Source organism: Agelaius tricolor, unplaced genomic scaffold, assembly GCF_023055355.1.
Source record: "Agelaius tricolor isolate 1412-34295 unplaced genomic scaffold, bAgeTri1.0.p SCAF_97, whole genome shotgun sequence".
NCBI classification, from domain to species: Eukaryota; Metazoa; Chordata; class Aves; order Passeriformes; family Icteridae; genus Agelaius; species Agelaius tricolor.
In genome coordinates, this window is record NW_027269357.1 from 209,222 (window position 1) to 221,727 (window position 12,506).

At 67.4% G+C, this 12,506-nt stretch overlaps 1 protein-coding gene across 6 annotated transcripts; it reads right to left on the reverse strand.

Moving 5' to 3' along the window:
- Positions 1-1,457: 1,457 nt before the first annotated feature.
- Positions 1,458-10,001, reverse strand: LOC139585904 (protein Hook homolog 2-like). 6 transcript variants are annotated; one of them, XM_071418943.1, is made up of 21 exons: positions 9,482-10,001; positions 8,666-8,751; positions 8,498-8,570; positions 7,842-7,892; positions 7,615-7,747; positions 6,855-6,922; positions 6,493-6,555; positions 6,068-6,406; positions 5,564-5,946; positions 5,349-5,489; positions 4,180-4,381; positions 3,630-3,740; positions 3,285-3,372; positions 2,986-3,055; positions 2,778-2,846; positions 2,638-2,695; positions 2,427-2,458; positions 2,285-2,346; positions 1,910-2,052; positions 1,759-1,830; positions 1,458-1,680 (listed from the first exon to the last, which is right to left on the reverse strand). In XM_071418943.1, the coding sequence occupies exons 1-21, from the start codon at positions 9,953-9,955 to the stop codon at positions 1,528-1,530; spliced, it is 2,871 nt and encodes a 956-aa protein (XP_071275044.1). In that variant the 5' UTR covers positions 9,956-10,001; the 3' UTR covers positions 1,458-1,527. The 6 variants fall into 6 exon arrangements, with proteins under 6 accessions (XP_071275044.1, XP_071275048.1, XP_071275047.1 ...); XM_071418947.1 differs by having other exon boundaries at positions 5,564-5,712; positions 6,329-6,379; positions 9,482-9,999; XM_071418946.1 differs by having other exon boundaries at positions 5,564-5,712; positions 6,329-6,406; positions 9,482-9,998.
- Between the last annotated feature and the right edge of the window lie 2,505 nt (positions 10,002-12,506).

Below are 12,506 nucleotides of genomic sequence, written 5' to 3' on the forward strand. Positions count from 1 at the left end.
CCCCCTCTACACGTGCAGTGTCCGTACAGAATTTTTTTTAAGAGACGTAATTAAAGGAATAGAGTCTTTAAAACGATTTTGAGGGTTTAAACTGAAGGAAAAGCCTGCCTCTTCCATGAGTTGAAGAGGTTTAATTGACTGGGAATCCCTAGTTTCTATTATTTCAGGGATAGTTGAGGGCAAATTCAACTTTTCCGTTGTTTAAATAGGTAAATTGAGGTGGAATCTCTGTTTTCTGCCATTTTTAAGGGTTTACATTGAAAGAAGCCTCTTTAGGGGCCGTTTTAAGAGTTCCATCAACAGGGGCTCTCTGTTTTAAGACACGTTATAGGGAAAATGGTGTCAAAAAGCCCCAAAAATGGTGTTTCTTGAGGCAAAACCAGTAAAGGGAGCAGGAAGCCTCTTGGCGGATTAAAGTGAGGGAGAATTCCATTAAAGCAAATAAAATTGATGCAGAATCCTACATTACAAGGGTTTAAATTGAGGGAAACTCCACATTTTTCACCATTTTTATGGGGTTCTTTGGGAGGAGACCCCTTTTATCCATCATTTTAGGGGTCTGAACATGGAAAAAGGGGTTTCCTCTATTTTTAAGGCTTAAAAAAAAATCCTTTTTTCATCATTTTAAAGGGTTCAACTAGAGAAGTTCCCTTAATTCTGAGGGGAAAAAGGCGGGAAACGTGAGGGGAGAAAAGGGTGGGAAACGTGAGGGAAGAAAAGGGCGGGAAACGTGAGGGAAGAAAAGGGTGGGAAATGTGAGGGTGAAAAGGTAAAACTAAAGTAATTTATAGGGTGCTCACCTCCTTCCACCTCTGCCACACCCCAGCACCAACCCCGTGGTTTAAGACCCCCAAAACACCCACCCACAGCTCAGCCCCCCAATATCCCCCCACAACAAATCTCCAGCACTGAGTCCTGAGCCTTTATTAGAACATTTTATGGGGGCGACACACACAAGACCCCCCCAAAATCATCTACAAAAATAGAAGTGCTAAAATTCCCCCAAAAGACACGGGGGCAAGGTCCAGGCCCCCCAAAACGAGGCGGGGAGCTCAGGTTTGTAGTGTTTGAAGCGGGACCAGCCCAGAGCGAGGGGATCTGGGGTGTTTGGGGTTTATTCTCTCAGCTGGAGGAGGCGGCCCGGCCATGAGGGGCCCGTGCCCACCCTGGGGTGTTTGGGGTTTATTCTCTCAGTTGGAGGAGGCGGCCCGGCCATGAGGGGCCCATGCCTGCCATGGGGTGTTTGGGGTTTTCTCTCTCAGCTGGAGGAGGCGGCCCGGCCTGAGGGGCCTGTGCTTGCCCTGGGGTGTTTGGGGTTTATTTTCTCAGCTGGAGGAGGCGGCCCGGCCGTGAGGGGCCTGTGCCCACCCTGGGGTGTTTGGGGTTTGCTCTCAGCTGGAGGAGGCGGCCCGGCCGTGAGGGGCCCATGCCTGCCATGGGGTGTTTGGGGTTTTCTCTCTCAGTTGGAGGAGGCGGCCCGGCCGTGAGGGGCCCGTGCCCGCCATGGGGTGTTTGGGGTTTGTTCTCTCAGCTGGAGGAGGCGGCCCGGCCGTGAGGGGCCCGTGCCCGCCGTGCCGCCGTGGCCAGGCGCTGCTGGGCCAGGAAAGAGCGAGCACCACCGGGGCCACCCCAGGCCGCCGCCGCCGTCGCGTCACCCTCGTGCTGCTGCAGTGCCAGCCCCTGAAGGGGTTAACGGGGTTAATTTAACGGGGGTCCCGGGGCAGGGGGGGTCCCGGGGGTCTCGGTCGCCGTTCTCACCATGTTGTACCAGGCGGTGACCAGCAGCCGCTCCTCGCGCTCCCGCTGCGCCCGGCTGCGCTCCCAATCGTTCTGGGGGTGTTGAGGGGGGTTCAGCTGGGGGTGGAGACCCCCGGGACCCCCCCCCAAGCCAGGGTTGTTAACCCCTCACCTCCAGGTGCCGGATCAGCGCGTCCTTCTCCTGCAGCTGGCTGCGGAGGAGCTGCAGGACGGGGGCCAACGGGGGGGTCCCAGGGGGGTCACCAGGGGGGCCCGAGGGTTTCTGGGGGGGCGAACTCCTGGAACTCCTAAATCCTGATCCCGTAGCGGGAATAAAGAGGGAGCTTAGCCAGGAAGGACCCCCGAACCTCCCCAGATCTTCATGGGGAAACTGAGGCACAGCTCATCTCCTGCCCCTCCCTGCAGACATCGCCCCACAGGATCCCTATACAAACCCCAACCCGGGGTACCCCAAAATTCTCCCCCCAGCACTCCCCACACCCCGACCCCTCCCCGAATTCTGATGCCCACTCCAGACCCCTCATACCAGCCTTGGAGAGCTCCAGCTCTTCCTCCTCCTCCTCCTCCTCTCCCTCTGGCAGCTCATCCCTGGGGGGGGACACGGGGCAGTCACAGGCTGGGGATGTTGGGAGGGCTCCCCAAATTCCCCCCACCCCCCAAAAACTCACAGGTCCTCGGGGGTCTCCTCCAGCAGCACCAACTGGGGGGAATTGAGAAAGAGATGAAGCACGAGCACTGAGGGAACCCCAATAAAACCTGACCCCTCTCTCCCCCAAAACACTGAGACCCTCCCCAAGACCCCGAGACCCACACAATGACCTGGGGACCCCCCCTTGGTGTTGAGAGACCCCCCCCAAAACCTCCCTGGTCCCCCCTCACCTCCTCCTGGGGCCCGCCCTGCGCCGTCTGAGGCTCGGCTGCCCCTGTGGCCTCCAGCCTGCGGGTGTGGGGGGCTCCTTAGGGACTGGGGGGGGTCTCAGGGGTCTCTCGAGGACCCCCAGCCCCCCCGGTTCCCCCACCTGTGCCGGAGCTGGTCCCGCTGCAGCCGCAGCCGTCGGTTCTCGCGCCGCAGCCGCGTCACCGTGTCCCTGGTGGGGACGGGACACCGGGGTGCTCGTGGGGGACACCGGAACAAACCGGGGACCCCCCAACAAACCGGGGACCCCCCAACAAACCGGGGACCCCCCCACTCCCCACCTGCGCTTTTGGACACCTCCATGGACTCACCTGAGCTCTGCAGGAAGGATCTCAGCCGCCAAATTCTGGGGAGGGGCAGGGCCCTCCTCCAGCCCCGCGCCTGTCGGGGGGGTAAAGGTGGATTTTGGGCATGGGCCCAGCAGGTGACACCCCAAAATTGTGCCCTGCCCACCCAAAGCCCCCCTGGAGCCCCCTGAACCCCCCCTGGAGCCCCCCAAACCCCCCTAGAGCCCGAACTGGAGGCTCTCTGGGGTCTCCCACAAGCGTCGTGCTGGGTCAGGAGCGTGTCCCGTCCCCACCCAGGTGTTCTGTGCCCCCCCAGCACTCACCTGCCTGGCTCAGGTAGCTCTGCTGCACCTGCACACAGCGCAGCTCCTCGTTGGCCTCGCGCAGCGCGTCCCGCTCCTCCAGCAGCCTCTGCGGGGCACAGGGGGCTCAGGTGTGCCCAGGTGTGTCCCCAGGTGTGTCCCCAGGTGTCCCCAGGTGTGCCCCAGGTGTGTGCCCAGGTGTGCCCCAGGTGTGCCCCAGGTGTGCCCCAGGTGTGCCCCAGGTGTGTCCCAGGTGTGTCCCCAGGTGTGCCCAGGTGTGTCCCCAGGTGTGCCCCAGGTGTGTGCCCAGGTGTGCCCCAGGTGTGCCCCAGGTGTGTCCCCAGGTGCGTCCCCAGCCTCGCCCACCTCCTTCTCCTGGCTCAGGGCCTCGAATCGCTCCTGCAGGTGCCGGAACTCCAGGTGCCACTTCTCGGCCCTCAGCGCCGCCTCCGCCTGCTGCCCGCTCAGCTCCTCCACCTGCACGGGGACACGGGGACACGGGGACAGTGACAGCCCCGGGAATGGGGACACGGGGACACCCTTGGGAACGGGGACACGGTGACACCCCCGGGCATGGGGACATGGGGACAACCCTGGGCACGGGGACACCCCCAGGCATGGGGACACAGTGACAGCCCCAGGAATGGGGACACGGTGACAGTGACAGCCCCGGGAATGGGGACACGGTGACAGCCCCGGGCACGGGGACACAGTGACAGTGACAGCCCCAGGAATGGGGACACAGTGACAGTGACAGCCCCGGGAATGGGGACACAGTGACACCCCCGGGCACAAGGACACAGGGACAGCCCCGGGCACGGGGACACCCCCGAGCACAGGGACACAGTGACCCCCCCTCGTCATGGTGACAGCCCCAGTCACAGTGCCACAGCCAGCACCTGCCCGCGCCCCTCACCTGTTTGCGGGCGGCCTCCAGCTGCGCACAGCCGGCCTGGGCGCGGCCCAGCTGCTGCTGCAGGTGTGCGGCCCTGCGCACCTGCGCCGCGTGCCGCTCCTCCAGCGCCCGCGCCCAGCGCCGCAGCTCGCCCGCCGCCGCCGCCCGGCCCCGGTACGCGGCCACCGCCGCCTCCAGGCGCCCAGCACGGGCCGACGAGGCCCTGGGGACACGAGGGGACACGTGAGGTACCTGCACAACACCTGGGCACAGGTGAGCTGCGCCTGAGCCGTGACACGCGGCCACCGCGGCACTGCCTGGAGGGTGACGGTGACACTGCGGGAGGTGGGGCCTCCCTGGAGCCTCCTGGCTCACCTGAGCAGGTGCTTGGTTTACCTGGGCAGGTGCTCGGTTTACCTGGGCAGGTGTCCCAGTCACCTAAGCAGGTGTCCCCCTCACCTGAGCAGGTGCCCACTCACCCAGGCAGGTTCCCCACTCACCTGAGCAGGTACCCAGTGCCCCCAGCTCACCTGGGCAGGTGCCCCATTCACCTGAGCAGGTCCCCCCTCACCTGGGCAGGTGCCCCCTCACCTGAGCAGGTGCCCCCTCACCTGAGCAGGTACCCAGCGCCCCCAGCTCACCTGGGCAGGTGCCCCCTCACCTGGGCAGGTTCCCCATTCACCTGAGCAGGTACCCAGCGCCCCCAGCTCACCTGAGCAGGCTCCCCCTCACCTGGGCAGGTTCCCCCTCACCTGGGCAGGTGCCCCCCTCACCTGAGCAGGTACCCAGCGCCCCCAGCTCACCTGGGCAGGTGCCCCCCTCACCTGAGCAGGTTCCCCCTCACCTGAGCAGGTGCCCCCTCACCTGAGCAGGTACCCAGCACCCCCAGCTCACCTGGGCAGGTTCCCCCTCACCTGAGCAGGTACCCAGCGCCCCCAGCTCACCTGGGCAGGTTCCCCCTCACCTGAGCAGGTACCCAGCGCCCCCAGCTCATCTGGGCAGGTGCCCCCCTCACCTGAGCAGGTTCCCCCTCACCTGGGCAGGTTCCCCCCTCACCTGAGCAGGTACCCAGCGCCCCCAGCTCACCTGGGCAGGTTCCCCCTCACCTGAGCAGGTACTCAGCTCACCTGAGCAGGTACTCAGCTCACCTGGGCAGGTACTCAGCTCACCTGAGCAGGTACTCAGCTCACCTGAGCAGGTCCATCTCGTCGCGCAGCGCCCGCGCCTCCCCCGCCAGCCCGCTGAGCTCCTGCGCCCGCGCCTGCAGCCCCCGCGCCTCCTGCTCCAGCCGCGAGCAGCGCGCCCGCAGCTCCTCCCGGCCGCTCTCCAGCCTGCGAGGGCAGCCCGGGCTCAGGTGAGGGCCGCAGGTGAGGGCGGGGGGCGCTCAGGGGAGGGGGGGTCTCACCTGTAATTCTCCTCCTGCAGCTCCTCCACCTGCGCCTGCAGCCGCAGCAGCTTCTTGGCGGCGGCGCCCGCGCCCTCGGCCTCCAGCTGCTCGCGCAGGGCGCGGTTCTCGGCGGCCAGGTGGCCCTTCTCCTCCAGCAGCGTGGCCACCTGCGGGCCAGGTGGGCAGGGGAGGGGCACGGGGCCGAGGGGACCCTCCCAGGTGGGCAGGGGAGGGGCCCAGGTGTGCAGGATCCCTCCCAGGTGGGCAGGAAGGGCACGGGGCTGTGGGATTGACTCCCAGGTGTGCAGGGGAGGGGCACGGGGCTGAGGGGACCCTCCCAGGTGGGCAGGATCCCTTCCAGATGAGCAGGAAGGAGCCCAGGCGTGCAGGATCCCTCCCAGGTGTGCAGGAGGGGCATAGGGCTGAGGGATTCCCTCCCAGGTGTACAGGATCCCTCCCAGGTGTGTAGGATCCCCTCCCAGGTGTGTAGGATCCCTCCCAGGTGTGCAGGAAGGAGCCCAGGTGTGCAGGATCCCTCCCAGGTGTGCAGGAGGGGCATGGGGCTGTGGGATTGACTCCCAGGTGTGCAGGAAGGGGCCCAGGTGTGCAGGAAGGGATCCAGGTGTGCAAGAAGGGGCCCAGGTGTGCAGGATCCCTCCCAGGTGTGCAGGATCCCCTCCCAGGTGGAAAACGGGGGGCACCCAGGATTTGGGGCGCCCCCAGGTGACTCCAGGGGTGCCCCAGGTGACTCCAGGGGCGCCCCCAGGTGCCCCCAGGCCTCACCTGCTGCTCCAGCTCCCGGCAGCGCTGCCCCGACCCCTCCTCGGGGGGCTCCTGGCTCAGGTAATAATAGCGGCGGGACTGGGGGGGCACGGGGGGGGGCTCAGACACCCCCTGAGCCCCCAAACTGCCCCAGACACCCCAAAATCTGCCCCGCCCATCCTCACCTGAGCGTCGAAGTTCCCGTAGGTCTCAGCCGCCATCGGCTCCGACGGCTCCGGGTCCAAGAGCTGCCACAGGGAGGGAGGAATTGGGGTCTGGGAGGGGCTTTGGGCCCCCCAAAAACCCCGGGGGGGGTCCCCAAAACTCCCCCGAGCCCCTCCAAGCCCTACGGCCCCAAATCTCCCCCAAAGCCAACAGGCAGCGACCCCTACAAATACCCCAAACCATCCCCAGCCCTCCCCAGGGACCCCCAAAACCACCCAGGGACCCCCCAGAACCCCCCAGGGACCCCCCAAACCCCCCAGGGATCCCCCAAAACCACCCAGGGACCCCCCAAACCCCCCAGGGACCCCCAAATCTCCCGCACCTCCTGGATGGCCGTCATCACCTCGTGCTGCACCGACTCCTCCAGCGTCATGATGCGCTGGATGTGCTCTGGGGGGCGATTTTGGGGCTCAGGGGGCAATTTTGGGGGGTCAGGGGGTGTTTTTGAGGGTCAGGGGGCGATTTTGGGGGTCAGGGAGCGATTTTGGGGGGTCAGGGGGCGATTTTGGGGGGGTCAGGGGGTGTTTTTGAGGGTCAGGGGACGATTTGGGGGGTCAGGGGGTGTTTTTGAGGGTCAGGGGACGATTTTGGGGGTCAGGGGGTGTTTTGGTGGATCAGGGGGTGATTCTGGGGGGTCAGGGGGTGTTTTTGGTGGCTCACGGGGTATTTTGGGGGGCTCAGGGGGTGTTTGGGGTGCTCAGGGGGTTTTTTTGGGGGGTTAGGGTGTGTTTCAGGTGGGGTCAGGGGGTGTTTTTGGGGGCTCAGGGGGTGTTTTTGGGGAGTCAGGATGTGTTTCAGGGGTATCAGGGGGTGTTTTGGTGGCTCAGGGTATTTCAGGTGGGCTCAGGTTGTGTTTCAGGGGGGCTCAGAGTGTGTTTTTAAGGGCTCAGGGGGTGTTTTAGGGGGGCTCAGGCTGTGTTTCAGGGGTATCAGGGGGCATTTTTGGTGGCTCAGGGGGCGATTTTGGGGGTCAGGGGGTATTTTTGGTGGTTCAGGGGGTATTTTTGGGTGTCAGGGTGTGTTCCAGGTGGGCCCAGGGGGTGATTTTGGGGCTCCCGGAGCCCCCCCAGCCCCTCACTCACCTTCCCTGCGCTGGCAGCTGACGGCACAGCCCAGCACCAGCCTCACCAGCCTGCGCAGCTGCTCGGGGTCCCCGTGCCGGGCGGCCGCCCCCACGTCGGGCACGTGCTGCTCCCCCACCGCCTGGCCCAGCACCTTTGGGTGGGGGTCCAGGGTCAGAGCCCCCCCTGCCCAGGGGAGCCCCCCACCCTCAGGGAGTCCCCAGGGGAGCCCCCAGAGCCCGACTCACATCCTGCCAGTACTCCAGCACGCTCTGCAGCACCTGGCGCAGGTTGTTCACCTGGGGAGGGGGCACGAGGTGGGAAACGCCCCCCCAAAAACGGCAAACTCCGCCCCCCAAAAACGGCAAACACAGCCCCGGCGCTGTGACCCCTGGGCACCCCAAAATGGGATCTCCACAAAGACCCCGCTCCCCCGAAACTGATCCCACAAACGGGGACCCCCAAATCTGTCCCCTAAAGAAATCAGCGCTCCCCAAAAGCCCTCCCCAAAATGGCCCCCCAAAATCAGCACTCCCCAAAAGCCCCCCCGAGACGCCCCCCAAATCGATCCTCCCCAAATCGGCCCTGCCCAAAATGGCCCCCCAAAATCAGCGCTCCCCAAAAGCCCTCCCCAAAATGGCCCCCCAAAATCAGCGCTCCCCAAAATCAGCCCTCTCAAGATGCACCCCCAAAACCCCCCCAAAAACCAGGACCCCCCAAAATCCCTCCCCAAAACCCCAAAACCCAAACCTCCTTAATCCAGCCCCCCCAAAACAGCCCCCAAAACCAGCACCCCCCCAAAACGAACCCCACATTGTGACCCCCCCCCAAAAAACCCCAATCCCACACCAAAACGAGCCCCAAATTCTGACACCCCCCCCCCAAAACCCTCCTCTCCCCCCACCTTGAGGCGGGCGCTGCCCTCGGTGTCCCCCCGGATCCGTCCCAGCCAGGCCTCATCGAACCACGAGGGGTCACTGGGGAGGGGGGGGTCCCCAAAATCAGCCCGGGCCCATCCGGGGAGCCCCAAATCCCGGGGGTCCCCCCCAAATCCCGGGGGTCCATAACTCACATTTGGTGCAGGACGTGGGCCAGGGTGACCCCGCTGGCCAGGTCTGGGGGGGCCGCGCACGGACTGGGGGGGTCAAAGGTCTGCAGCTGGGGAGGGGGGGGGAAAGGGGGCGTCAGGGACACCCCAAAACCAGGGACACCCCAAAACCAGGGACACCCCAAAAGTGCCTCCCTAGAGGGTGAGGGACACCCCAAAACCAGGGACAGCCCCTCGGAGGGTGAGGGACACCCCAAAACTCCCAAAGAGCCCCCCAAGACCCACTGGGTGTAGGGATCACCTCCCCCCCCCCCCCAAAACTCCCCTCCCTGAATTTGGGGGGGTCAAAGGGCGCCGGGACAGGGACAAAGGGCGGGGGGGTCACAAGGGCTCGGCCACGTCCCGGGGGGGGACAAAGGTCACCGGGGGGGGTGAGAGGGACCGTGGGGAGTCACAGGGGTCATGGGGGGGTCAGAGGTGCCCCGAGGGGTCACAGGGTCCCGGGGGGGTCACAGGTGCCCGGGGGCCACCAAAGCTCCCGAAGCCGCAGGAACCGCTCAGGGGTCCCGGAGGGGGTCCCGGGGCCGATCCCCGAGCACGGGGGGGGTCCCGCTTCAACCGGGAGGTCCCGGGGGGTCCCGACCCCCCTTACCCAGGTGAGCAGCGCCCCGCACGCGTCCCGCCCCGCCGCCATGTCCGGCCGGTCCTCCAGGGACAACGGGCCGGTCCTCCAGGGGCACCGAGCCGCGCCCGGAGCGGCCGCACCTGGCCCCGCCCTCCCCGCCCGCCACACCCGCCGCGGCCTCCGGGGCCATAGAGTCGCACCTAGAGCGGCCTCACCTGCCACTTCCGGCCGCGCCCCTTCCGCTTTCCGCTTGACAATCGAGACGGGGAGGACAGAGCGGCCCCACCCGCGCGCTGCGCCCCCTGGCGGACACGGCCCGGGCTGCAGGAGCGGGGTCCTCCAAGGCCATAGAGTCGCGGCCAGAACGGCCCCGGGTGAGTCAGGCCCGCGTCCCGCCGCCCCCGCGGCCGCGCCCGCCGGGCCCCGCCAGGCCCCGCCGGCTCGCCAGGGTCAAGCCGGGCCATTCTCGCCGCGGGGCAGCGGCGGCGGCCACGCCCGCGCTGCGTCAGCGCTGAACCCGACGGCCTCGGCGGCCGGAACCCCCCCCAGTGCCCCCAGTGCGGTGCTGGAACCCCCCCAGTGCTCCCAGAATGGCTGTGGGGGCATCCCAGTGCTCCCAGTATTGCTCCGAGGACATCCCAGTGCGGCTCTGGGGGCATCCCAGTGCTCCCAGTATGGTCTGGGGGCATCCCAGTGCTCCCAGCATAGCCCTGGGGACATGCAAATGCCCCCAGTGTAGGCTGAACCCCCCCCAGTGTGACCCCAGCGCCCTCCCAGTGCTCCCAGTTTGGCCCTGGGCCCTCCCCCGCCGGTGCCGTGCCCCCACCGGACATCCGGGCCCCCCCAGCCCGAAACCCCGGTGGCGGTTGGGGCCGTTGGGGGCCCCAAAAGTCACTTTGGGGGGGGGGGGAGGACACCCCGAGGCCTCCCCGGGAGCGGGACCCCTCCCCAGAGCCCCCCAAACCCCCCAGTGCCCCCCTGGACCCCTGCCCCCCCCCGGGGGGGTCACCTCGGGGGTGACACCGGGAGGTCACAGCGGGGCCAGGCCCTGAGTCACGGGGAAGGAGAAGTCGGGAGGGAAAACCCAGCCCCAAAATCCCCTAAAATCCCCTCAAATCCGGGGTGGGAGGGGAGCTGGGGCCTGTCCCCCCCCCGGGAAGTCCTGGGGACCCCCCTGTCCCTCCCCCAGCACGTGCGTGCCCGTGTGCAGGCTGGGACACGCGGGGACACGGGGGGGACACGGGGGGAACACATCTGGGCATGGCCCCCCACCCCTGGCTGCGGCCCCTGGGGGTCCCAGGGACTTCCTGGAGTGGTTTTGGGGGTCCTGGGGTGGTTTTGGAGGGTCCTGGGGTGGTTTAGGGGGTCCTGGAGTGGTTTTGGGGGTCCTGGGGTGGCTTAGGGGGTCCTGGGGTGGTTTTGGAGGGTCCTGGGGTGGTGTTGGAGGTCCTGGGGTGGCTTAGGGGGTCCTGGGGTGGTTTTGGAGGGTCCTGGGGTGGCTTAGGGGGTCCTGGGGTGGTTTTGGAGCTCCTGGGGTGGCTTAGGGGGTCCTGGGGTGGTTTTGGAGGGTCCTGGGGTGCCCCGTGTGACTCACGTGGGGACATGGAGGGGACACGAGGGCACAGGTGTGGATGGCCGGGCACGTGACCCCTGGCACCCACCTGTGCCCCTGGCACCCATCTGCCCCCCCGCCCGTGGCGCTCACCTGTCCCCCTTTGCACGCTCGCCCCGCTTTTCACACCTGAGCCCCCTCCTGCTCACCTGCCCCTGCCTTTGGCCTCACCTGACCTCTCCTTGCTCACACCTGTCCCCCCCTTTGCTCACCTGTCCCCCCCTTTTCCCACCTGTGCCCCCCAAATGCTCCCAGGCCCCGCCCCTTTTCCCACTGGGGGCGTGTCCATGCCGGAATGAGCGTGTCCCTGCCAAGGGGGCGTGTCCTGCGCCCCCCCAGCCAATGGCGGCGCGTTTCCGCCGCGCGCGCCCATAAAGCCGCGGGTTCCGCGCGGGGCCGCGGGTTCGAGTCCCGCCGCTCCCGGATGGAGCCGCCGTTCTACCGCCCCGCGCCCTTCCCGGGCGGCTTCTGCCGCGCTGAGCCCGACTACGGCTCCTTACCGGGGCCGCTGCCGCAGGGCCCGCCGCAGGAGCCCTTCCGCGGCCTCAAACCGGCGCCGTGCCCCGACGGCGCCTTCTTCGGCAGCGGCGCCGCTACCGGCGGCTTCTTCTACCCCGGTACCGGCGAGCGCGACGGATTCACCGGCAGCTTCGCCCAAGCGCTGGACGAGCTGCACCAACCGGGGCCGCCCAACGTGGCGCTCCCGGAGCCGCCGGCGCTGAGCACGACGGCGGCGGGGATGGGGGGACCCTTCCCGGGGGTCCCCGGAGCGGAGGCGGCGGAGGCGGCGGCGGAGCCGGGCGCGGATTCCCCGGAGCGGCTGCAGGCGGAGCGGCGGAGGCTGCGGAACCGGCTGGCGGCGAGCCGGTGCCGGCGGCGGAAGCTGGAGCGGATCGCGCGGCTGGAGCAGCGCGTCCGGGGGCTCCGCGCTCAGAACGCCGAGCTGGCGGACACGGCGGCCGTGCTGCGGGCCCAGGTGCGGCGGCTCCGCGGCTCCGTGCGCGACCACGCGGGCTCGGGGTGCCCGCTGCCCCCCGGGGCCGCGCTCGGCTTCTAGAACCGGCACCGGGGGGGCTCCGGGGCAGCGCTGGATCCTTCCCCGGGGGCGACCCCCGCTCCCGGCTGGGCACCGAGCGGCGGGGACGCCCCCGGTCAGGGACACGGACACGGCGGTACCGGGATGCTCCGTGAGACCCCCATGGACACGGCGGTACCGGGATGCTCCGTGAGACCCCCATGGACACGGCGGTACCGGGATGCTCCGTGAGACCCCCATGGACACGGCGGTACCGGGATGCTCCGTGAGACCCCCATGGACACGGCCCCCGCCGGCTCAGAGAAGGGGGGGACTGCACGAGAGACCCCCCCCAACGTGGACCTGGAGGGGCTGGGGACCCCTGAAAGGACCCCCGAGGATGGGCGACCCCCGGGCTGGGGGTAACGGACCGGCAGGAGCCCCCCATGTCCCCCCCCCGGGGCAGGACCCTCGGGACCGGCGGGAACGGGGCCTGGGGGATGCGTGGGGACCCCCAAAGAGGGGCCTGGAGCCCCCCCCAGCTGGGCCTGGGGACCCCGCGGTTCTCGGGGAGGGCTCGGGCCCCTCCGAACCGGGGATTGCGCGGGAGGGG